This window comes from Schistocerca serialis, chromosome 10 (genome assembly GCF_023864345.2).
Source record: "Schistocerca serialis cubense isolate TAMUIC-IGC-003099 chromosome 10, iqSchSeri2.2, whole genome shotgun sequence".
NCBI lineage: Eukaryota > Metazoa > Arthropoda > Insecta > Orthoptera > Acrididae > Schistocerca > Schistocerca serialis.
In genome coordinates, this window is record NC_064647.1 from 228,829,959 (window position 1) to 228,856,836 (window position 26,878).

Here is a 26,878-nt window from a genome sequence, read left to right on the forward strand (position 1 = left end):
ATGACCACGCTGTCTGGTCTCCTTCCCCAAACCAACCAACCAACCAATTCCATGGCCTCCGCGCTCTCCTGACCTTAACCCTCTTGACTTTCATTTATGGGGGCATTTGAAAGCTCTTGTCAACACACCCCCAGTACCAAATGTAGACTCTTCGTGCTCGTATTGTGGAAGGCTGTGATACAATACGCCATTCTCCAGGGCTGCATCAGCGCATCAGGGATTCCATGCGACGGAGGGTGGATGCATGTATCCTCGCTAACAGATGACATTTTGAACATTTTCTGCAACAAAGTGTTTGAAGTCACACTGGTACGTTCTGTTGCTGTGTGTTTTCATTCCATGATTAATGTGATTTGAAGAGAAGTAATAAAATGAGCTCTAACAGGGAAAGTAAGCGTTTCCGGACACATGTCCAGATAACATATTTTCTTTCTTTGTGTGTGAGGAATGTTTCCTGAAAGTTTGGCCGTACCTTTTTGTAACACCCTGTATTATCGATTCTTGCATAGGTTAAAATTATCTCAGCTGTTTCATTAGAAGAATTCATATGATTTTCTGTACGATGTATTATACACACATCAAAAAAAGTTTTACATCACTCCAGTTCCCAGAACTCCTGAAGATAGACGTTGACTGTGGATACTGTATCACAGTTGACTGTTCAGAGATGTCACTAAACCCGCCCAAAGATGTAAACAACCGTGCATGAGCAGCGCCTATTAGACGGAGGGGGTCCGACAGCCGATCAGTTCCAGTCATTCCAACAGGAAGGAGGTACACGGCTCGTGTTGTCTGTAGTTCAACCATGTCTAGACGGTCAATGCCGCGGTCCGATCGCGTCCGCATTGTTAGTTTGTGTCAGGAAGGGCTTTCAACAAGGGAAGTGTTGAGGCATCTCGGAGTGAACCAAAGCGATGTTGTTTGGACATGGAGGAGATACAGAGAGACAGGAACAATCGATGACATGCCACGCTCAGGCCGCCCAAGGGCTACTACTGCAGTGGATGACCGCTACCTACGGATTATGGCTCGGAGGAACCCTGACAGCAACGCCACCATGTTGAATAATGCTTTTCGTACAACCACAGGATAGGTGTTACGACTCAAACTGCGCGCAATGGGCTGCATGATGCGCAACTTCATTCCCGACATCCATGGCGAGGTCCGTCTTTGCAACCACGACACCATGCAGCGCGTTACAGATGGGCCCAACAACATGCCGAATGCACCGCTTAGGATTGGCATCACGTTCTCTTCACCGATGAGTGCCGCATATGACTTCAACCAGACAATCGTCGGAGACGTGTTTGGAGGCAACCTGGTCAGGCTGAACTCCTCAGACGCACTGTCCAGCGAGTGCAGCAAGGTGGACGTTCCCTGCTGTTTTGGGGTGGCATTATGCAGGGCCTACCTACGCCGCTGGTGGTCATGAAAGGTGCCGTAACGCCTGTTCGATACGTGAATGCCATCCCCCGACCGATAGTGCAACTCTAACGTCAGCATATTGGCGAGGCATTCGTCTTAGAGGACGACAATTCGCGCTCCCATCGTGCACATCTTTTGAATGACTTCCTTCAGGATAACGACATCGCTCGACTAGAGTGGCCAGCATGTTCTCCAGACATGAACCCTATCGAAGATGCCTGGGATGGATTGAAAAGTGCTGTTTATGGACGACGTGACCCACCAGCCACTCTGATGGACCTACGCCGAATCGCCGTTGAGAAGTGGGACAATGTGGACCAACAGTACCTTGATGAACTTGCTGACAGTATGCCACGACGAATGCAGGCGTGCATCAATGCAAGAGGACGTGCTACTGGGTATTAGAGGTACCGGTGTGTACAGCAGTCTGGACCACCACCTCTGAAGGTCTCGCTGTATGGTGGTACAACATGCAATATGTGGTTTTCATGAGCAATAGAAAGGGCGAAAATGATGTTTATGTTGATCTCTGTTCCAATTTTCTGTACAGATTCCCGAACTCTCGGAACCGAGGTGACGCAAAACTTTTTTTGATGTGTGTATTTCAAGATAAAATGTATAAAAAGAAATTAATCTGTTACAATCTATATGTACTAACAGTGAAAAGTACTCTTCTTTTAAGAATAACTGAAATTACAAAATTTCTGGCATACTTAAAATTCATATTATTAATTGCGCAATCAATCGCTAATTATTAAATTTGTTCTAGATTATTTACGAAAGCATTACATAATTTGGTAAAGATTCTTCGCCTGTCGAGAAAGTTTGTAAACTCTTCTGCTTTGTAAACTCTTTGGAAATTGTGAGCACCACAGAACGTAAGTAGTAGTGGGCATGCCTCAGATGAAAGTTGACGTTTCTATAAGTTTGTCACCAACAATGCAATTAGTGGTTTTCTTGACTGTGGAAATTATACAGTCGGTGTGATTTACAAGAATAGGATAAAATAAAAAGATATTCATAGCAACGGGCAGCTCTTGATCAGTTATTTCCTCTTCCAGAACACGCAACGTTAAATCAAAATTTTCAGCAGCAGGAATGTCCTCCTAGACAGAACAAGACTTTCAACCAGCAACAAGACCAACAACGAGATAATGAAGATGAGTAAAAAAGTTCTTTCTTTTGTAGTCTTACTGCTCCCGAAGTTTTCCGAATTTGTGCTAAGAATGAGAACTTAAATAGTGATGTATGGAGGGTTGTTGTTGTTGTTGTTGTGGTCTTCAGTCCTGAGATTGGTTTGATGCAGCTCTCCATGCTACTCTATCCTGTGCAAGCTTCTTCAGCTCTCAGTACCTACTGCAACCTATCCCTCTCTGAATCTGCTTGGTGTGTTCATCTCTTGGTCTCTCTCTACGATTTTTACCCTCCACGCTGCCCTCCAATGCTAAATTGGTGATCCCTTGATGCCTCAGAACGTGTCCTACCAATCGATCCCTTCTTCTATTCAAGTTGTGCCACAAACGTCTCCTCTCCCCAATCCTATTCAATACCTTCTCATTAGTTACGTGATCTACCCATCTAATCTTCAGCATTCTTCTGTAGCACCACATTTCGAAAGCTTCTTTCACTTCCTTTCCAAACTATTTATCGTCCATGTTTTACATCCATACATGGCTACACTCCATACAAATACTTCCAGAAATGACTTCCTGACACTGATATCTATACTCGATGTTAACATATTTCTCTTCTTCAGAAACGCTTTCCTTGACATTGCCAGTCTACATTTTATATCCACTCTACATCGACCATCATCAGTTATTTTGCTCCCCAAATAGCAAAACTCCTTTCCTACTTTAAGTGTCTCATTTCCTAATCTAATTCCCTCAGCATCACCCGACTTAATTCGACTACATTCCATTATCCTCGTTTTGCTTTTGTTGATGTTCATCTTATATCCTCCTTTCAAGACGCTATCCATTCCGTTCAAGTGCTCTTCCAAGTCCTTTGCTGACAGAATTACAATGTCATCGGCGAACCTCAAAGTTTTTATTTCTTCTCCATGGATTTTAATACCTACTCCGAATTTTTCTTTTGTTTCCTTCACTGCTTGCTGACTATACAGATTGAATAACGTCGGGGAGAGGCTACAACCCTGTCTCACTCCCTTCTCAACCACTGCTTCCCTTTCATGCCCCTCCACCCTTATAACTGCCATCTGGTTTCTGTACAAATTGTAAATAGCCTTTCGCTCCCTGTATTTTACCCCTGCCACCTTCAGAATTTGAAAGAGAGTATTCCAGTCAACATTGTGAAAAGCTTTCTCTAAGTCTACAAATGCTAGAAACGTAGGTTTGCCTTTCCTTAATAAGTTGTAGGGTCAGTATTGCCTCACGTGTTCCAATATTTCTACGGAATCCAAACTGATATTCCTCGAGTTCGGCTTCTACTCGTTTTTCCATTCGTCTGTAAAGAATTCGCGTTAGTATTTTGCAGCCGTGACTTATTAAACTGATAGTTCGGTAATTTTCACATCTGTCAGCGCCTGCTCTCTTTGGGATTGGAATTATTATATTCTTCTTGAAGTCTGAGGGTATTTCGCCTGTCTCATACATCTTGCTCACCAGATGGCAGAGTTTTGTCAGGACTGGCTCTCCCAAGGCCGTCAGTAGTTCTAATGGAATGTTTTCTACTCCTGGGGCCTTGTTTCGACACAGGTCTTTCAGTGCTCTGTCAAACTCTTCACGCAGTATCGTATCTCCCATTTCCTCTTCCATTTCCATAATATTGTTCTCAAGTACATCGCCCTTGTATAGACCCTCTATATACTCCTTCCACCTTTCTGCTTTCCCTTCTTTGCTTAGAACTGGGTTTCTATCTGAGCTCTTGATATTCATACAAGTGGCTCTCTTTCCTCCAAAGGTCTCTTTAATTTTCCTGTAGGCAGTATCTATCTTACCCCTAGTGAGATAAGCCTCTACATTCTTACATTTGTCCTGTAGCCATCCGTGCTTAGCCATTTTGCACTTCCTGTCGATCTCAATTTTGAGACGTTTATATTCCTTTTTGCCTGCTTCATTTACTGCGTTTTTATATTTTCTCCTTTCATCAATTAAATTCAATATTTCTTCTGTTACCCAAGGATTTCTACTAGCCCTCGTCTTTTTACCTACTTGATTCTCTGCTGCCTTCACTACTTCATCCCTCAAAGCTACCCATTCTTCTTCTACTGTATTTCTTTCGCCCATTCCTGTCAATTGTTCCCTTATGCTCTCCCTGAAACTCTGTACAACCTCTGGTTTAGTCAGTTTATCCAGGTCCCATCTCCTTAAATTCCCACCTTTTTGCAGTTTCTTCAGTTTTAATCAGTTTAAGATTACAATATCGACTTCCTTCCAACGTCTGGCGAACATGGTACCTTGTTGCATGTGGAAAATTCGTGAGAAGTCAACGTCTTCACACAGTCAGATCCTCAGACACTCCACTTTACATCTGTTGTGTCCCAGGTAAAAGCTACCAAATGGGAAGTCGGAATTAATTACAACTCAGAAGATTTATTCTGGAAACAAGGTGAAACACAACTTAGCGCATTCGCTCGTGCCCAGGTCTGTAGCCAAATTTCAGCTCCCGTGAACACTAACACAGCAACTCCAGGAGGCCCACTGGACGACTATCCTTCCTGGCCGCGACGCGACTTAGTCACGTGCGGCTGCCTCCCGATTGGCTCCGTCGACTCCAGCGGTACGACTGCTGGATCCCTTGTGGCGTCGCCTGTGAGCACTTTGAACTGTGCCGCGCTGCTGCCACTCAAGCGTTGGTACACGGTGCTCGACAAGGCGGTGGCTGTGTCTTATGCGCGGCGACCGCGCTGTATAAACGCACGGCACAACGGTATCATTTCCGACCGCATGGACGACGATGCCCACCAGCTCACTTGTGCTGCCACCAGTGACATCTGGAAACTGGACTGACTGTTTGTTGCTTGCTGCCTCCACATTCCGCTGGACTCGGCTAACCCATGGACTTTTATCCATCCTCAGGACACTTATGTACCCACAATCAAAAATCGCCTTGTAGGATGGGTCAGAGTATGGACAATTACTTAACTGTATGCCAATATCGATAAAACATGTCTTGAGTCCTACCACTACTAACAAAGCGCTCACAATGAAATCGAATACGGACCATACTACCGCATCCTCTCCATCAATTACCTTCACTTTATGTCACCCCAGTCAGCTGGGTGGTTCCATACGCAGTCGCAATCTCATCCCCCTGCCCAACCCGTCTGCTAACGTCTGAGGCTCCCCACGCTAGATACCATACCCCACAGAGGGGTAGGCACATGCACATGTGCCCCTTTCCTTTATGCACTATACCAGCTCAAGCCGGGTATTTCCCCATTTCCATGGTCTCCCTCGCCCCCACCTCCCTTTTGTGCCCTCCTGCACAGTGCTGGTGCCAGCTCACTGCGGCCAGGTCTCGCATGTTGACCCCTGTCAACTCTGCCCTCCGCAGTCCATCTGCCGAGCAAGAGAATGCCTGCAAGTGTTATCGTGCCCCGCCGTTGTTCATGGCACCACACCTCTTAGATTACTTTCAGTTTTTCTTGTTTACAGATTCTTATATTTTTATTGCTCCCACGCATTAGTAATAAAGACTTCTGTACGCCTTGTTAAGAAAAAGTAGGGGGAGGGGGGTGGGGGTTGGGTAGAGCACTTGCCTGTGAAAGGCAAACATTTCGAGTTTGAGTGTCGGTGTGGTACACAGTTTTAATCTGCCAGGAAATTTTTTACCACCGCACACTCTGCTGCAGAGTGAAAATCTCATTCTGGAAACATCCCCCAGGCTGTGTCTTTGCAATATCATTTCTTCCAGGAGTGCTAGTCCTGAAACTTTCGCAGCAGAGCTTCTGTGAAGTTTGGAAGGGAGGAGACGAGGTACTGGTGGAAGTACAGCTGTGAGTCGTGGTTGCCTAGCTCGGTCGGTAGAGCACTTTCCCGCGAAAGGCAAAGGTCCCGGCTTCGAGTTTTGGTAAGTGGTTGTATACTGGTTGCAGACTTATTGGCGGACGAAGACTAATGGACAGACTTATCTGTGGGAAAGTTTATCTTATGAGTGTCTGGTCTACGCTTAGAGATGGAGGAATTAGCTTCAGCTGAAGGCCATGGCCGATTCTGTTAACAGGAACAGGCACAGGGAGTAGGAACAAAACTCGGACCCACACGTATTTGCACTGGCACAGCAGACTCTGGGTGCGTCGATGTTTTAAACATGACCATTAGTAACAAAGTAACTTAGTCGAGCCCCATTAATGTTGACAGACACTCTAATCCCCTATATTGATGTTTTTAGTGAAAAGCCTGGGACTGTGCATTGCTATAAGTGGCAAACTTGTCGTAGTGCCACACTAACAATTCAGTTTGCTGCCCATCTCTATTCCTCTGGCAAAGAGATCTACGGTGACTAAGTAAATAAAAACAATGGTAACTAGGATATTAACTGAAAAGGGCATGATAAATGTGTCTTTTCCAGCAAACAAATGCTCTGATGTAATATATGTACTACTGTAAGTTATTGTCTGATGTAAGTATGTATTTTAACTGATTTTTGTGTTTAAATGCTTCTTTTTCGTTAATTTCTTTCATCACAATCGATGTTTCTGGAAATCCTGTGTTCCATTTTCTGTAGATTGTATTATATACATAGAGTTGTGATTTAAATAATGAAAACCTGCCCCAGTTCCTAATTTTTTCATGCTTAGCACAACATGTTTCGAGATTTTTTCTCATTTCATGTGCATTTCTTTACAGAATTTCTTTGGGGATGTTGCATGTATCGTTTTCTGCCTCTCTTGCACTGTAGTTCTCTTTCTGAGGTTATACTACGAGAATCGACTAATGAACCTTGGAATTTTTTTGTATGTTATTTTTGTTTTTCCCTTACGGGTATTGTGCCTTCTCCATTACATAGAATATCACAGGCTTTATATACAGTCAGAGGCGTTCCGTTTTCTGTAATTGTGTTATACAATTTTTTACCATTATTGACTATTGAATCAACTATTATGTTTCTGTTTTGTTGTAGACGTTGAGTAGACTCCATGGGGTAATGTACACGTTTATGTAAATGACTACAGTTATCATATGCAAGAGAACCAATGTTCCAATATTCCTATTAAAGAAGACGTTGCAGTAATGAAGAACAATTTACCAAGCCACACTAAGTGTTCACAACCTGAAATTACTGAATTTATAGATCTACTAGACCTAATCATCAACTACAATTACTTTGCGTTCAGTAGTAATGTTTATCAACAATTAGTTGGGCTAGCCATGGGCTCATTCATATCTGGTACAATAGCAAACTTTTCATAAGCAACGTAGAACAAAATATTCAGTAACCAGGAAGCATAGTTTTAAAAAAAAGCTTGGTTTACTAAATATGATAATAGATGATGCTTTAATTTTAAAAAGAGGTCGCACCAATGATAACAGTAACGTCATAAATGTGTTAAATAATGTACACAAGAAAATAAATTTCACAGGTGAATACCAATAAATGATAGGATTAATGTCGTAGAGTTGTCCTTAGAAAATCAAAACGAAAGCCACGATTTCAAGATATACAGGAAAAGACAACATCCAGCAACACAACTACTGCCACATTGTCACCTATATGCACACAGGAAAGTTGCATGCAAAACGATCTTACACAGAGCATTCAAAATTCGACTGAAAGAAGAGGACAAGGAGAAAGAATCAGAGTTCAATAAGAAAACTACAGTGGTAATGCAGCTCAACGATAATAAGATGCAGAAACAAATAATAAAAAAATAAGTCAACACCCCCAGCTCTTTAGAAGAAACCAATAACAGAATCAAGTGGTTCAAATGGCTCTGAGCACTATGGAACTTAACACCCGAGGTGATCAGTCCCCTAGAACTTAGAACTACTTAAACTTAACTAACCTAAGGACATCACACACGTCCAGGCCTGAGGCAGGATTCGAACCTGCGACTGTAGCAGCAGCGCGGTTCCGAACTGAAGCACCTAGAACCGCTCGGCCGCAGCGGCCGGCAATAGCAGAATCAAATGTTTGACTAGCGTACTCTGTTCAGGAAAGTGTTCTCAAAAAACCTACTTAGGTCCATAGACTGAAATTAGCTTTCTCCACAAACAACAAAGTATAACATAAATTAGTCCACATCGTAAACAACAAAAAAGTTAAATTCTCAGACAGTAACACACAAAATCAAGTGTAAAACTTGCTCAACTATTAATAGGACAACTTGGCAGGAATTTTCAAGTTAGATACTCTGAACATATCAACCGTTATACACATACCCAGTTTTCAAAATTAGCAGTAGAAACACACACAAAAACACTGAACATCAGTTCAAAAACATAGAAGAAGATCTTAAGATACGACACCAGTTCCAAAGATCATATAAACCGGGTTTAATGGAGGAGCAGATATTTTTGTACTCCACAAAAAGCAAAGACAAAATATTCTCAATAACAGACTAGACAGAGAATAATTTTTTTTTCATGTGTCACTCCTGTGTATGGTAGCTGTAGTAATTTCCATAAATATATATATTACCCCATAGACACAACTAAAAAAACAACTTTACTGATATAAAATAGTGTATTTTAATAGTAAAATAAATTTTATAATTGATAACTTTATGTATATAATGTAACACCTGTGACTGTATACAAAGTCTTTGTGAAACCACATTGTTGTAATGTCTTTGCAGGATATTTTGGTTGCAAAGAAAAAAAACATTGTAAGTGATGATTTGCCTGTTTGTGATATGTGATATTCTGTGTAATGGAGGAGGCACAATACTTATAAGTAGAAAAGCAAAAATAGCCTATAAAACATTTCAAGAATCATTTATCCGATTTTTAGATTGCAGTATAACCTCAGAAAGACATCTGCAAAGCAAGCGAGGCAGGAAATCACACACACAAATATCCCGAAAAATATTAATGCATACAATGTACTTGAAAATGGGAACAATTCTCTAAATGCGTTGTGCAAAGCACGAAAAAAATAAGTAGCAGGTGCAGTTCTTCATTATTTAAATGACTCTCTGTGTTCTCTCTACAATTTAGAGCTAAAACTCAGTGTAGGGTTTGTCTGTGAGGGACTTGTCTGGGTGCAGGCCGATGTGGCCGAGCGGTTCTAGGCGCTTCAGTCCGGAACCGCGCGGCTGCTACGGTCGCAGGTTCGAATCCTGCCTCGGCTATGTCCTTAGGTTAGTTAGGTTTAAGTAGTTTCTATGTCTAGGGGACTGATGACCTCAGATGTTAAGTCCCATAGTGCTCAGAGCCATTTGAACCATTTTGAACTTGAAACTTCCCGGCAGATCAAAACTGTGTGCCGGACCGAGACTCGAACTTGCCCGCGAAAGGCAAAGGTCCCGAGTTCGAGTCCCGGTCCGGCACACAGTTTTGATCTGCCAGGAAGTTTCATATCAGTGCACACTCCGCTGTAGAGTGAAAATTTCATTCTACATTTTGAACTTGTTTGGGTCGTGCTTGCAACCATGCAAAAAGGTAGTGGATATAGCTTTCTCACTTCTGAATACTTGCCTTGAAGTGCAAGGGGTGCCATAACAAATTGATAATTAATGAGAATAAGTTTCACTGGTTTTTCTTTAAAGTTGATTTTGTTTGCTATTTCAAGGTTTAGTGGTACTGACGTCTAATTTATTGTGTTGTTCGTTGAGAACAGGGCGTTTCGTATGACAAAAGTGTGCTGGAATCTTGCATTGTCTTTCAAGTAGCATTCATCGTAAGTCCTTCGCTCAGGCGTACACGCGCAAGCTGTGCTGCCAGTAACATAGCGATTGAAACTTGTCTTTTGCTGGGCGATCTGTTTCGCCGAGAAAGGCTGGTGGACTGAAGGCTTACACTGGAATTATGTGGTTGGTGACGATCCTACGAATTGTAAAATGTAAAATTTCACTCGCGGAAATGTCATAATTAATAAACTGTTCCGGGCTATTATGCCGTGGTCGAATGGATGTCACCTTAAAACCCTACGTTTCCTCCCCAAGAGGTATCGTAGCTTCTTTGAATGTCAGTAGCGGGCCAGGGTGCGAATCGGACATTCAAAGAAGCTACGACACCCCTGGAATATGTTCTCAGCAGGTGGGGTCGAAACCATGGGTTTGAAGGTGAAACCAGTTCGACCACACCGTAATAGTACGGAACATTTTATTAATTGTGATCCTACTAATGCTCACCAACATTAGTTGCAACAAAAACACAGTCACGTGAATGTTCTGTTCCACAAAGATGTGCATCAGACACTAGGAGTGTTGTTGCCTGCTTAAACGGAATCGTGACGTAATGTCTACCGCTCCACCTGTCAAACACCATGCAGGGGAGTGACTGCTATAGACGATGGGCATGTGTAGCCAATATCTAGAGCCACTGAGCTTTGTGCAGTCCTATCAGCAAAGAACTACAGTTAAAACAACAAACTAGTCAAAGACAGAATAAATAAATGAAAAAAGGAATAGTACCACTAAACGTTAAACAGCGCCATGTTGAAACATGCCTCCACCCACCCGGGTAGTACGGTCTGCTAGTGGCAGGTGAGCTACAAGGACGTACGCTGTTTACGTCCTCACTGCTGTGAGTCAAGTGCCGAGGTGAGTGGTGAGTAAACTCGGTGCGAAAAACGGTTGCTTGAACATGTCGGACGTGACAGTGACGTAACAAATGGTTCAATTGGCTCTGAGCACTATGGGACTTAACTTGTGAGGTCATCAGTTCCCTAGAACTTAGAACTACTTAAACCTAACTAACCTAAGAACATCACACACATCCATGCCCGAGGCAGGATTCGAACCTGCGACCGTAGCGGTTGCGCGGCTCCAGACTGTAGCGCCTAGAACCGCTCGCCCACCCTGGCTGGCGTGACGTAACAACGGCATCCCAGGTCCGTAAGGACACTCTGAAACTTAGTTTTGACAGTCACAGCACGACCAAGGCCTTTCAAAGTAGAGATACCTTTGCAAGATGTGGTGAAACTAAGCATTCACGAAACTATCAGGATTAACTTGTCGAGAGTTAGCTGCATGGTCTATTTAAAGCCTATGAACACAGACTACTGTGAAAGAGTCATAGCCACAACAGGAGGATGAGTTAAATTCGACCATTGTGATGGAAATGTGGGAGAGGTAACAGCAGAAATGGCGGGATTTGGGACCAAGAACATAAGGATGTCTGAACTTCCCTTTGAAGTGACTCAAGAGTAAATCACTTTAGTTCTCAAAACATACAGCAAGGTCCTGAGTAACAAGTCGGAAATGTGGATACGTTTTTAAACCTTCCCTGTCCCAAACGATGTTTGACAGGTGGAAGCTGAACTCTATGGACGTGTCCCATCAAATATTAATGTCTGTGGATGTAGGGCGGTCATAATGTATGAAGGGCAGCCCCAAACTTATTCAGGATGTGGCAAGGAGGTACATGTGTGATATGAATGTGTGCAGAAGAGAGTGGCCAAATTACCAGTGTGAGAAGCAGTTGGCCCTGCGCAAATGTCAAAACTACCAGTGACTTACGTTACAGCAGTCAGAAGAGACGGATGGGAGTAGAACCGTTACAAGCCAAGGAGGAGGGTTCAGGATTGATGGTTACTGGGGAAAGCATCACAGTAATGGGCACAGATCATACAGAGGTGACAGAATCACCCGCTGAATCGATGGATCAATAGGAAACCAGTGATGGTGAACAACACCTCAGAGAGGTCCCTGTTGAACACGTCAGGCGAAAGAGGTGGACGATCTGAAGCCAAGCATAATCTCAGATGATGGCGTGAATATACCACGGCACTCACCACGAAAATACAAAGAAACAGCGGATAGCACCCCAAAACGTGGACCAAAAGGGGAGGGAAATGTATGAAAGAGCGCAGAGGATCGCCTGCACATGGGGTGGGGGGTTGCGGGGGGGGGGGGGGGGGGGGGGGAATTCGGACGGCCACCGAGACCGAATCTTCAAGATATCTCATCTGGCGGCCGTCCCTGAGTCGTCCGAGAAAGGAAATGCACCCACCCATCAGACAGAAGCTGCTGGGACACAAGGAACGACGCTGAACGAGCTAACTGCGCAGCGGCGCAATGGTGGGATGGCATTGAGGTGCCTCAGGACGACAGGTGATTGGGCAGATGAAGCGGAATGTGATTCGTCGGGTGAAGCCGGGAATGAAAGAGCGAAAGTAGGTGTCGGGATAGGGGAAGTGAACAGAGTCAAAGGACATACTTCACGAGTTGTATATTTAGGATATAATCATATTATTGGTTAGGTGTGCTTCCAGGGTGTTTCAAAAAGAATATATTTATTTTGGATGAATATATTTATTACACCTTAAGACGTACTAATATGAAACTTTACGCACATATTTCCGAACCTCTAAAGTACAGATTACTGATGTTCAATAAGTCCTCCATCAGCGACACGAACAATATCACATCGATACTCAAATTCCTCCCAAACTCAGGCAAACATGTCCACCGTCACTGATGTTACGACAGTATGGATCCAGTTCTTCAACTCTTCCAAGTTCTGTGGGAAGTGGTGGTACATAACTGTTGTGTTTAACGAAGCCCCACATGAAGAAGTCAGAGGGTGTCAACTCTGGTGACCGTGGAGCCCAGCTGAGGCGTGCTAAGTCGCCGGCTCCTTGGCGACTAATCCAACGGTTCAGTAGAGTTTCAGTCAGGTATTCACGCACTTGGCGACTCCAGTGAGGGGGTGTCCCGTGCTGTTGAAAAATGAAGTTGTCTTCGTGCAGCCTCGGAAACAACCAGTTTTGTAACATAGCGAGGTACTGCTGACCATTAATTTCCGTCAAAAAAGAATGGGCCATAAACAGATGGTCGGGATATCGCACAAAACAAATTGACTTTCGGTAAATCTACACGTTCAATGGCTGCATGTGGGTTCTGTAGGCCCCAAATTCGGACACTCTATTTGTTTACCTGACCACTAACATGGAAAGTCGCTTCATCACTGAACACGATGCGTTGTGCGAAAGTGTTGTCATTGTCAACAGCATCAAGAATCTCGTTACAAAATGCCACACATTTGCGTTTGTCATCAGGACGCAGAGCTTGTAACAGCTGTAACTCGCTCGGCTCCGTAACCAACCGACGTCTCAAAACACGCCGAATTGTTCTTGTAGGCTGTTGTAACTCCCGACTGGCACGACGAGTTGATTTTGAAGGACTACGTTGGAAAGCAGTTTGAACTCGTGCAAGATTTTCTTCAGAAACACGGGTGCGGCCAGGAGTCTTTCCCTTACACACACGTGTACCTAGAAACTGTCGATACCATCTGCGAATGTTCCACCCATTCGGAGGATGAATTTGGACGCTCAACCTGAAACGTCTTTGCACTGTAATCACGCAATTGCACTTCGCAAACTCGAGAACACAAAATATTTCTCCTGAGGAGTAGCCATTTTAAACATGTGACGGTTACGAAGCAAAACAGAAGACAACTGACACCTAGCGGCTATAAATATAAGCTGGACTATGTATTCGTTTCTCCAGTAGCTGAGGCGAGGCGCAGCGATCGATAGCTCGGACAAAATAATACTTTGTGGTACGTATATTCTTTTTGAAACACCCTGTATTTTCTACTCTGTTTGACGTTTTTTCCGATTTTCGCATTTATAGATGCGGCACAAAAATTTTAAAATGTTGAAATTTAAGGGGTCGAACTGTGCCGATGTGGAAGCTGGATAAATACGTAATAGTCACTAGATCTAAGGCATTGCTTCAATATATTCCCGCAAACGTATGTCTTCCTGTTTGGCCGATGTACAGCTTCGCTCATGAATTGGAGTTAAGTATGTATCTTCCTGATCGACTGCATGGCTTGCTGTTATTTTTAATATCGTAGATGGCTTCGTCTTTATTTTGTTATTTCTGTAAAAACTGATTCTGACATTTGTTACTCGGAAAACGTTTGTTACTGTGTACGACAGTGCTGCAAAAAATGGCATGCCCACAATTTTTTCTGTGAGCTATGATATGGTGTCATTTAGAGTTGGTTTGTCTTTCTGGTTACTTATGTGGGAATTTATTTCACTGTTTAGGTCATGTACTAATTCTGAAACGTAGCCATCATTGTAAGCTGTTGCTGTAATGGTGTTCAGTTCGCCAGTTTGGTCAGCTGTTTTTAGTGGATTTTGTGCATTCTGTTGAATGCATTGTGCATTCTGTATGAAGTCATTTTGTGCTTAGGGTTGCTTCAGATCTTATTGTTGTCAAACACGTCAGTCACTGCATTCCCGTGAGTTATCTGGATATTCTGTATTCTGAGATACACTCGTGTTTTACAGTGGTCTCATAACGATGTTAAACATCTGGAGATGGATCTTGAGAGTTCTAAATTTGTTACTCTTTTAGGAGTCCGTACAACAGTCGGTAAAAACGGAACCACTATTGGATCACCTTGTTCTCCGTATGTCTGTTTGGACTGTAGAAAACCCTTTTTTCAGGAAAGGCTAGACGCATCAGCTTGAAGTTTATGCCATGTAGTTTATGTTCCTTTGGTGACATAAAAAACTGAAGCTTCTAAATCAATGTGATCGAAAGATACGGCCATTTACGTCACGTGTTTTGCTGCTCGCAATATCACGCATCAAAACCTATAGAGTTCTTCCCGTTGACCTGAATTATGAAATTTGGCAAGAAGCAAGGTTTCACAGTACAGCCAAAGCGAAAAAGAATCCGAAAATTGTTCATTTGAAAGTACATCACTCAAAATTTTGTCGTTTGTTATCTGTCTGTCCGTCCGTCCGTTTGTTAAGGCCGCTTGTTTTCACGAACGGATCGAAGTATCACGTTGAAATCCACCTCATCTACATCTACATTTATACTCCGCAAGCCACCCAACGGTGTGTGGCGGAGGGCACTTTACGTGCCACTGCCATTACCTCCCTTTTCTGTTCCAGTCGCGTACGGTTCGCGGGAAGAACGACTGTCTGAAAGTCTCCGTGCGCGCTCGAATCTCTCTAATTTTACATTCGTGATCTCCTCGGCAGGTATAAGTAGGGGGAAGCAATATATTCGATACCTCACCCAGAAACGCACCCTCTCGAAACCTTGCGAGCAAGCTACACCGCGATGCAGAGCGCCTCTCTTGCACAGTCTGCCACTTGAGTTTGCTAAACATCTCCGTAACGCTATCACGTTTACCAAATAACCCTGTGACGAAACACACCGCTCTTCTTTGGATCTTCTCTATCTCCTCCGTCAACCCGATCTGGTACGGATCCCACACTGATGAGCAATACTCAAGTATAGGTCGAACGAGTGTTTTGTAAGCCACCTCCTTTGTTGATGGACTACATTTTCTAAGGACTCTCCCAATGAATCTCAGACTGGTACCCGCCTTACCAACAATTAATTTTATATGAACATTCCTCTTCAAATCGTTCCGCGCGCATACTCCCAGTTATTTTACAGAAGTAACTACTACCAGTGTTTGTTCCGCTATCATGTAATCATACAATAAAGGATCCTTCTTTCTTTGTATTCGCAATACATTACATTTGTCTATGTTAAGGGTCAGTTGCCACTCCCTGCAAAATGGTTCAAATGGCTCTGAGCACTATGGGACTTAACTACTGTGGTCATCAGTCGCCTAGAACTTAGAACTACTTAAACCTAACTAACCTAAGGACATCACACACATCCATGCCCGAGGCAGGATTCGAACCTGCGACCGTAGCAGTCGCGCGGTTCCGGACTGCGCGCCTAGAACCCCTAGACCACCGCGGCCGGCCCACTCCCTGCACCAAGTGCCTATCCGCTGCAGATCTTCCTGCATTTCGCTACAATTTTCTAATGCTGCAACTTCTCTGTATACCACAGCATCATCCGCGAAAAGCCTCATGGAACTTCCGACACTATCTACTAGGCCATTTATATATATTGTGAAAAGAAATGGTCCCATAACACTCCCCTGTGGCACGCCAGAGGTTACTTTAACGCCTGTAGACGTCTCTCCATTGATAACAACATGCTGTGTTCTGTTTGCTAAAAATTCTTCAATCCAGCCACACAGCAGGTCTGATATTCCGTAGGCTCTTACTTTATCAGGCGACAATGCGGAACTGTATCGAACGCCTTCCGGAAGTCAAGGAAAATAGCATCTACCTGGGAGCCTGTATCTAAAATTTTCTGGGTCTCATGAACAAATAAAGCGAGTTGGGTCTCACACGATCGCTGTTTCCGGAATCCATGTTGATTCCTACATAGTAGATTCTGGGTTTCCAAAAACGGCATGATACTCGAGCAAAAAATATGTTCTAAAATTCTACAACAGATCGACGTCAGAGATATAGGTCTATAGTTATGCGCATCTGCTCGACGACCCTTCTTGAAGACTGGGACTACCTGTGCTCTTTTCCAATCATTTGGAACCTTCCGTTCCTCTAGAGACTTGCGGTACACGGCTGTTAGAAGGGGGGCAAGTTCTTTCGCGTACTCTGTGTAGAATCGAACTGGTATCCCGTCAGGTCCAGTGGACTTTCCTCTATTGAGTGATTCCAGTTGCTTTTCTATTCCTTGGACACTTATTTCCATTTCAGCCATTTTTTCGTTTGTGCGAGGATTTAGAGAAGGAACTGCAGTGCGGTCTTCCTCTGTGAAACAGCTTTGGAAAAAGGTGTTTAATATTTCAGCTTTACGCGTGTCATTCTCTGTTTCAATGCCATTATCATCCCGGAGTGTCTGGATATGCTGTTTCGAGCCATTTACTGATTTAACGTAAGACCAGAACTTCCTAGGATTTTCTGTCAAGTCGGTACATAGAATTTTACTTTCGAATTCACTGAACGCTTCACGCATAGCCCTCCTTACGCTAACTTTGACATCGTTTAGCTTCTGTTTGTCTGAGAGGTTTTGGCTGCGTTTAAACTTGCAGTGAAGCTCTCTTTGCTTTCGCAGTAGTTTCCTAACTTTGTTGTTGAACCACGGTGGGTTTTTCCCGTCCCTCACAGTTTTACTCGGCACCTACCTGTCTAAAACGCATATTACGATTGCCTTGAACTTTTTCCATAAACACTCAACATTGTCAGTGTCGGAATAGAAATTTTCGTTTTGATCTATTAGGTAGTCTGAAATCTGCCTTCTATTACTCTTGCTAAACAGATAAATCTTCCACCCTTTTTTTATATTCCTACTAACTTCCATATTCAGGGATGCTGCAACGGCCTTATGATCACTGATTCCCTGTTCTGCACTTACAGAGTCGAAAAGTTCGGGTCTGTTTGTTATCAGTAGGTCGAAGATGTTATCTCCACGAGTCGGTTCTCTGTTTAATTGCTCGAGGTAATTTTCGGATAGTTCACTCAGTATAATGTCACTCGATGCTCTGTCCCTACCACCCGTCCTAAACATCTGAGTGTCCCAGTCTATATCCGGTAAATTGAAATCTCCACCTAAGACTATAACATACTAAAGTCTACGATCTGTTGGTCGTATAAGAGACTTAAGCTTCTACGTTTGTGCAATCAACAGATGTGGCCATATATGTCACAAATTTTGATATTTTGCCAATATCGATTCCGATAAGAGGCAAAACTCATCGAAAACCTCGATTATCGGTATGGATGAACTGTGCATGTGTTAGGTTGGTCCATAAGTTCGTAGCGTTCTTGTTTTGCATGTTGGTATTGTCGTTCCTACGGTTTTATTTATCGATTGGTATTTTAATTTGTAGTTCATTGTTGCTATTTGAGTTTACATGTTCTCATTTGAAGATAGTGAGTGGAGATGTGGACGACAGAAGGTAGTGTGCCATGTGGAGAAATCGGAGCATTTCCGACGTATTCTTCTGTTTGAGCTTAATAGAGGGGTGACAGCAGCAGATGCAGCCAGATATATTTGCGTCGTTTATTGGGATAATGCCACAGGACAGAGCACGGCAAGAAAAAGGTTTCCCAGTTTCAAGGAGGATCGTTTCGACATTGATGACTCTCCACGTTCAGGAAGACATTCAGTGTTTGATGAAGATGGTTTAAACGCATTAACCCACAATAATCGACGTCAGTGCAGTCGAGAATTGGCAAATGTGATGAACTGTGATCATTTCACCATCGTCCGACATTTGCATGCAATGGGGAAGGTTCAGAAATTGGGTGTATGGGTACCACATACTCTAAGCCAAAACCACAGTAATCAGTAGTTGGCCATATGTGCGTCGCTCGTTGTTCTTCATCAACTGACTCGTGAACAACACCTACCACTCCTATTTTGTATCGTTACTGGTGACGAGAAGTGGGGTATTTATGCTAACATAAGGAAAAGAAAGATAATGTTATGCACCTGGTGGAACAGTGATGGTGTGGCGTAGCACAAACTGCATTCCCGATGTGTAACCATCATTGCCAACAACTGAGACGTCTTGCAGACGCAGTCCAAGAACGACCAGGAAGATTGCCTGAAGACTCCACGATAACGCCCATCCGCATTCTGTTAGTGTCATAAACAACACTATACAGGGGTTGGGTTTGGAAATCATTCTGCACCCACCTTGTTCACCTGATCTTGTGCCCTCAGATTTTCACCATTTCTGCTCTCCATCAGACAACCTTTAAGGAAATTCCTTTCTGGATGTACAGGATGACACACGGGAGACGGACGGTTTTGAACTGCGTAGTACTGAGGGCGCGGTGGTGGGAGGTGGTCGTGGTGGGGATAGTTCTGATCCACACAAGACGCCATTTCGTTTACTCAGTCACTATGGAGCAGTGGGACTTGCAACGTCGGGTGTTTGTCTATGACAGTTTCGTGAAAAGTGGTGGATCTATTATTGCTATGCAGCGTTTCGTGCCGGCTGGTGTGGCCGTGCGGTTCTAGGTGCTTCAGTTTAGAACCGCGTGACCGCTACGGTCGCAGGTTCGAATCCTGCCGCGGGCATGGATCTGTGTGATGTCCTTAGGTTAGTTAGGTTTAAGTAGTTCTAAGTTCTAGGGGACTGATGACCTCAGATGTTGAGTCCCATAGTGCTCAGAGCCATTTGATTGTTTCGTGCGCAGTTTAATGTCGCTCGACACGGAGCTATTCCGAGGCGTAACACACTCCTCAGATGGGTGGAAAACTTCAGATCAACTGGAAATATACTGGATAAGAAGCATCCTGGCCCGAGACGCAGAGCAACGACACCAGAAAATGTTGAAAGGGTGAGGCAGGCGGCAGTCAGAAGCCCAGGACGGTCAGCTAGACGTCATGCTAGTGAGTTACGAATTAATCGTGAATCAGTTAGACGAATTTTGCATAAAGAATTAAAATTACATCCCTACAAAATGCTCATTGTCCAACAACTTAAGGAAACTGATTTTTCTGTACGGGAAGACATTGCGTACAGAATGCAAGTGATTTTGGGATCGATTGAAAATTTAATTTTATTGATGAGCGATGAAGCTCATTTTCATTTAAATGGGACCGTGAATGAGCAAAACCTATGTTACTGGGCTCCAGAGCATCCACACCTCATCCTCCAGCGTCCTCTACACTCAGAAAAAATAACAGTCTGGTGTGCTCTTGGCTCTGTTGGCATTATTGGACCTTATTTTTTTGAAGAGAACAGGACCACAGTTACTGTTAATTCGGTTCGTTACATTCGTATGCTTGAAACTTTCTTGAAAGCAGAACTAAGAAGACGACGAATCCTTTTAAAATGCGTTTGGTTCCAGCAGGATGGAGCAACATCACACACCGCAAACACTTCAATGACAGTTCTTAGATGCATGTTTCCTGGCCGGATTATCTCACGTTTTGGCGATGTTCCTTGGCTTCCCAGGCCTTCCGACTTGTCAGCGTGTGACTTTTTTCGGTGGGGGGTACCTTAAGAACCGTGTCTATAACCACAAACAACGAAATTTGGACGAGTTGAAGAATGCAATTGCTGCCATCCCTCCAGAGATTTTAGTCCGTGTATGGAGGATTTTGAGAAGAGACTTGAGTTCTGCATTCGAAATGATGGACATCACCTTGACGACATTAGTTTTCACAAATAACTTTGTTAACTAAAATAGCAAATAATGAGCTTTGATTTTGTGTAAATAAACATGCATTAATTTTAAAGTTGGCTGAGTATTATTTCATTATAAACCGTCCGTCTCACGTGTGTCACCCCGTAAATGCGCTCCGCACATGGCTCGACAAGTTCTTCGCCTCAGAACCACGTAATTTCTATGATTTCTACAGTAACAGAAACCAGACGTTACCCCAGCGTTGCAGACTGTTATAAATATTGAAGGAAATTACATTGTTGATTATTAAAGGCTCTGTTATGTGTATCTGTTGTATTTTTTAAACTTATGGAAAAACGCTACGAACTTATGCACCAACCCAATACTTAACCTAATCTGTAAGGAACCATCAGCGGCGTAAGTCTTATCCAGATTGATTTTTAATAAGCAATTGCGACCTGTGGCTACAGGGGGATACTTTTCCCGTCATGTCTTTTTCCTTCTACCGTTAACTCCTGCTTTATTTGGATCGAAGTGTTTTGCAAGTGTGACTGTCTCAGGTGTGTGGTTTCGTGTGTTGCCCTGTAGATACGGCCCAGACTTCAAGGAAACCTGCACAATAGTAGGATATGGGCAGCGTGGCAGGAACCTCCGTCCAGCGACGGGGATCCAGAGAGCAGCTAGCTTCCTGATGGAGCCCGGGGAGAAGTGTGGTGCTTCAGGCATCAGGGTAAGTAAGGTAATGTAGGCCAGGCTGACTGACTACCACTCCTATCATTAACTGATCACTGCTGCGTCGCCACAGGAAACTGTAGATTTGTTTCTTTTCTCTTCTTACCATGGCGTTTAATACTACACTACTGAGGGAAAATGCAATACCATCAAGGACAAGGTGGTCTTGTTGACAAGTGAGGTGACAGGTACTTCAGCATTATAGGAGTACATGATAACAAGTGCAGAACAAATAAAACACACACGTCACAGTGAAAGGTGCTCAAACACTCGCATCAGCGCACAGTGTATCTCTCTATGGTGGCAATGCAAGGGTGTATTCCCGCATGCAAAAGATCATTAAGGTGCCGAATGGCACCCTGCCACTGATTGTACCAAGAATCTTCCGCCTTTTTTTGCAACTCGTCTTGCAGGCTCTGGAGACAGGGTAAAAACCTGCCTCATCCTGTCCAGCTGGAGAGGGATCTGGAGATCTTGGTTGCCAGGACACTTGCTGTACACCACAATGAGCTCATTGTGGATCTACGTTGCTGTGCTGAGGAAACGATGTCACCTTCCTGTTGAAGAAATGGCAGTAACACGAGTATAACAGTCTGTGAAATGTAGTGAGCACTGGGTACTTTATCCTGCAGAAACACCAAATGTGGCTGAGAGTTGTAACTGGCGACCCCTCACACCTGGGATGCGACCTGTATATCATACGTGAGTGCAAAAAAATAGCTCTGAGCACTATGGGACTTAACATCTGAGGTCATCAGTCTCCTAGACTTAGAACTACTTAAACCTAAATAACGTAAGGACATCACACACATCCATGTCTGAGGCAGGATTCCAACGTGCGACCATAGCAGTAGTACGGTTCCAGACTGAAGCGCCTAGAACCACTCGGCCACTACGCGAATGCATTCCACAATAGGCTACTCACATGTGTGTGTCATCACTCATATACGAACAAAATCTACTCTCACCAATGAAGACAACAGAACGCCATTCCACCCTACAGTCACCTCTTTCAAGGCGCCAGAGTAGCCATCCTTCGTGACGTCATGTAGCCAGTTGTAGCATGGCCAGAGGCAAACACGATCTGCTGCGAGCAGAAGGTGCAACACGTGCCTGGGTTACGTCCCTGGACGATATTCAGATGCCAATCTAGACATGGCAACCAAACACGAAGTTACCAAACTAGGTTACTCATTTAACTTGTGTAATAATGAGTGATGCTCGTGGTTTTTTGATTCAAGACAAGTGTATAAAAAGGGGTACCCTACAGAGGAACAGTAGGACAGCTATCATAGTTCACTATATTCCTGGTGTTTGTTTTTATTCTTGTATGTTATTTAGAGCATGTTGCATGGACAGGTGATAGGTTACTGTAGTAGGAGGAGCTAACCAAGTAAACAGTTTGAGAAATTCCAGCCCAGAACAATGATGTGGCATTTGAGGTGCGACAATGGATATTTAATGTCTAGCAGTAATATTTTTTTAATGTCCAGTGATATGTACACTACTGGCCATTGACATTGCTACACCAAGAAGAAATGCAGATGATAAACCGGTATTCATTGGACAAATACACTCCTGGAAATTGAAATAAGAACACCGTGAATTCATTGTCCCAGGAAGGGGAAACTTTATTGACACATTCCTGGGGTCAGATACATCACATGATCACACTGACAGAACCACAGGCACATAGACACAGGCAACAGAGCATGCACAATGTCGACACTAGTACAGTGTATATCCACCTTTCGCAGCAATGCAGGCTGCTATTCTCCCATGGAGACGATCGTAGAGATGCTGGATGTAGTCCTGTGGAACGGCTTGCCATGCCATTTCCACCTGGCGCCTCAGTTGGACCAGCGTTCGTGCTGGACGTGCAGACCGCGTGAGACGACGCTTCATCCAGTCCCAAACATGCTCAATGGGAGACAGATCCGGAGATCTTGCTGGCCAGGGTAGTTGACTTACACCTTCTAGAGCACGTTGGGTGGCACGGGATACATGCGGACGTGCATTGTCCTGTTGGAACAGCAAGTTCCCTTGCCGGTCTAGGAATGGTAGAACGATGGGTTCGATGACGGTTTGGATGTACCGTGCACTATTCAGTGTCCCCTCGACGATCACCAGTGGTGTACGGCCAGTGTAGGAGATCGCTCCCCACACCATGATGCCGGGTGTTGGCCCTGTGTGCCTCGGTCGTATGCAGTCCTGATTGTGGCGCTCACCTGCACGGCGCCAAACACGCATACGACCATCATTGGCACCAAGGCAGAAGCGACTCTCATCGCTGAAGACGACACGTCTCCATTCGTCCCTCCATTCACGCCTGTCGCGACACCACTGGAGGCGGGCTGCACGATGTTGGGGCGTGAGCGGAAGACGGCCTAACGGTGTGCGGGACCGTAGCCCAGCTTCATGGAGACGGTTGCGAATGGTCCTCGCCGATACCCCAGGAGCAACAGTGTCCCTAATTTGCTGGGAAGTGGCGGTGCGGTCCCCTACGGCACTGCGTAGGATCCTACGGTCTTGGCGTGCATCCGTGCGTCGCTGCGGTCCGGTCCCAGGTCGACGGGCACGTGCACCTTCCGCCGACCACTGGCGACAACATCGATGTACGGTGGAGACCTCACGCCCCACGTGTTGAGCAATTCGGCGGTACGTCCACCCGGCCTCCCGCATGCCCACTATACGCCCTCGCTCAAAGTCCGTCAACTGCACGTACGGTTCACGTCCACGCTGTCGCGGCATGCTACCAGTGTTAAAGACTGCGATGGAGCTCCGTATGCCACGGCAAACTGGCTGACACTGACGGGGGCGGTGCACAAATGCTGCGCAGCTAGCGCCATTCGACGGCCAACACCGCGGTTCCTGGTGTGTCCGCTGTGCCGTGCGTGTGATCATTGCTTGTACAGCCCTCTCGCAGTGTATGGTGGGTCTGCCACACCGGTGTCAATGTGTTCTTTTTTCCATTTCCAGGAGTGTATATTATACTAGAACTGAGATATGATTACATTTTCACGCAATCTAGGTGCACAGATCCTGAAACATCAGTATCCAGAACAATCACCTCTGGCCCTAATACCGGCCTTGATACGCCTGGGCATTGAGTCAAACAGAGCTTGGATGGCGTATACAGGTACAGCTGCCCATGCAGCTTCAAAACGATACCGCAGTCCATCAAGAGTAGTGACTGGCGTATTGTGACGAACCAGTTGCTCGGCCACCATTGTCCAGACATTTTCAATTGGTGAGAGCTCTGGAGAATGTGCTGGCCAGGGCAGAGGTCGAACATTTTCTGTACCCAGAAAGGCCCGTACAGGACCTGCAACATGCGGTCGTGCATTATCCTGCTGAAATGTAGGGTTTCACAAGTGTGACTGTCTCAGGTGTGTGGTTGCGTGTGTTGCCCTGTAGATACGGCCCGGACTTCAAGGAAACCTGCACAGAAGGTGGAAATGAGGATGGAAACGTAACGTCCACTGTTGAAAGTGCCGTCAATGCGAACAAGAGGTGACCGAGACGTGTAACCAAAGGCACCCCATACCATCGCGCCGGTATGGCGATGACGAATACACGCTTCCAATGTGCGTTCACCGCCATGTCGCCAAACACGGATGCGACCATCACGATGCTGTAAACAGAACCTCGATTCATACGAAAAAATGACGATTTGCCATATGTGCACCCAGGTTCGTCGTCGAGTACAACATCGCAGGGGATCCTGTCTGTGATGCAGCGTCAAGGGTAACTGCAGCCATGGTCTCCGAGCTGATAGTCCATGCTGCTGCAACGTCGTCGAACTCTTCCTGCAGATGGTTGCTGTCTTGCAAACTTCCCCATCTGTTGACTCAGGGATCGAGACGTGGCTGCACGATCCGTTACAGCCATGCGTATAAGATGCCTGTCATCTCGACTGCTAGGGATACGAGACCGTTGGGATCCAGCACGGCGTTCCGTATTACCCTCCTGTACCCACCAATTCCATATTCCGCTAACCCGTATTGCCCTCCTGAACCCACCAATTCCATATTCCGCTAACAGTCATTGGATGTCGACCAACGCGAGCAGCAATGTCGCGATACAATAAACCGCAATCGCGATAGGCTACAATCCGACCTTTATCAGAGTCGGAAACGCGATGGTACGCATTTCTCCTCCTTACACGAGGCATCACAACAACGTTTCACCAGGCAACGCCGGTCTACTGCTGTTTGTGTACGAGAAATCGGTTGGAAACTTTCCTCATGTCAGCACGTTGTAGGTGTCGTCACCGGCACCAGCCTTATGTGAATGCTCTGAAAAGCAGATCATAGCATCGTCTTCCTGTCGGTTAAATTTCGCGTCTGTAGCACGTCATCTTCGTAGTGTAGCAATTTTTATGGCCTGTAGTGTATATCATTTATTACCTTTCTTACAAATAATGAAGAAAGAAGATACTTTTTTTTATACAACGATCATAATTTTGTATATCTAGTTTGTAAATAAATGTCTTATCTTCTTGTGATGAGAAGCGGTAAAGTTTTTACGAATAGTTTCAGGAGAACGTCATTTAGTTTTAATTGGTGAGATGTGAAGTCCAGACACCTATCACATGATAATACTGTTCGTAAGCCTTCTATGTAAAGTCAGAGATGGGGTAGTATTGTTCTGTGTGTGCATAGATAACTAAGATGTTTCATTGTCCTGTGTAAGATTAATAGATGTGCAGAAGTGCGAGATTTACGAGCAGCAAATACAGACAAAGAGCCAAGGGGTCTCAGCAGCAGACAGAGTTCACTGGACACAATTAGTGAGTGGGACGCACTGGCTGAGACGTGGCTTTTCCCTACCCAGGGACAACATACGGTCAAATCATAGCATGTAAGCTTTCACGGCCGGCGTCTTCATTAATTAAAACTTCCGGGCTGAATTGCCGTGGTCCATATATATGAAACTTCTTCTCCTTCCTGACGTTTCGTTGCCTACTGCGGGCAAAATCTTCTGAGGTGAGTCGGCGACTGGCTGCTAGGCGCTGGAGGTCCCGCTTATATAGAGCGCTTAGATGGCGCCACCACTCGTCACGTGCTTTCGACTTTAAAACTATCTCTGGCTAGTGCCATCCCTCTCGATTACAGGTAATCGATTGTCACGTCGTTGGTACGAAGTCGAACGCCATATCTTGTCTAGTTTTAATCCTTCTTCTTTTCTATTAAAATTATTTCCGTGCTTGTAGATCGCTATAGCTTCTCTATACATGCGAGCGTAATAATGTGAGTTCCTAGCTATCTCGTTTGTCTCACTAAAGTTTATTTCGTGATCACCGTCTTTGAGAACGTGTTCCGCTACAGCTGATTTTTCAGTCTGTCCCAATCTACAGTTCCTTTTGCGTTCCGTTAGGCGGGTATTAACACTCCTTTTAATTGTTCCAATATACAGTATATAGGTAAAACTGACACTCATATTAAAAATTCCAAGCATTTTATCGAAAAACTGAGAGAGATCACAATTAGTCCAAGTGACATCCTTGTCAGTTTAGATGTAGTATCCCTGTTCGCCATGGTCCCTGTTGACGAAGCTCTTTCTTACATAGCTGATATGTTTCCTTCTGATATAATAGCTTTGTATCGACATTGTCTATACTCGACTTATTTTCAATATAACAACGAGTTTTATGAACAAATTGATGGGGTGGCCATGGGTAGCCCTCTAAGCCCTGCTATTG

At 44.6% G+C, this 26,878-nt stretch overlaps 1 protein-coding gene across 1 annotated transcript in view; it reads left to right on the top strand.

The window, feature by feature from the left end:
* LOC126424713 (trypsin 3A1-like) overlaps positions 1 to 26,878 on the top strand; it is a 110,679-nt gene that overhangs the window by 62,408 nt on the left and 21,393 nt on the right. The window contains exon 3 of the mRNA XM_050087435.1: positions 21,031 to 21,172. Within this exon, the coding sequence (XP_049943392.1) occupies positions 21,031 to 21,172 (142 nt within the window). The remainder of the gene's footprint in view (positions 1 to 21,030; positions 21,173 to 26,878) is intronic.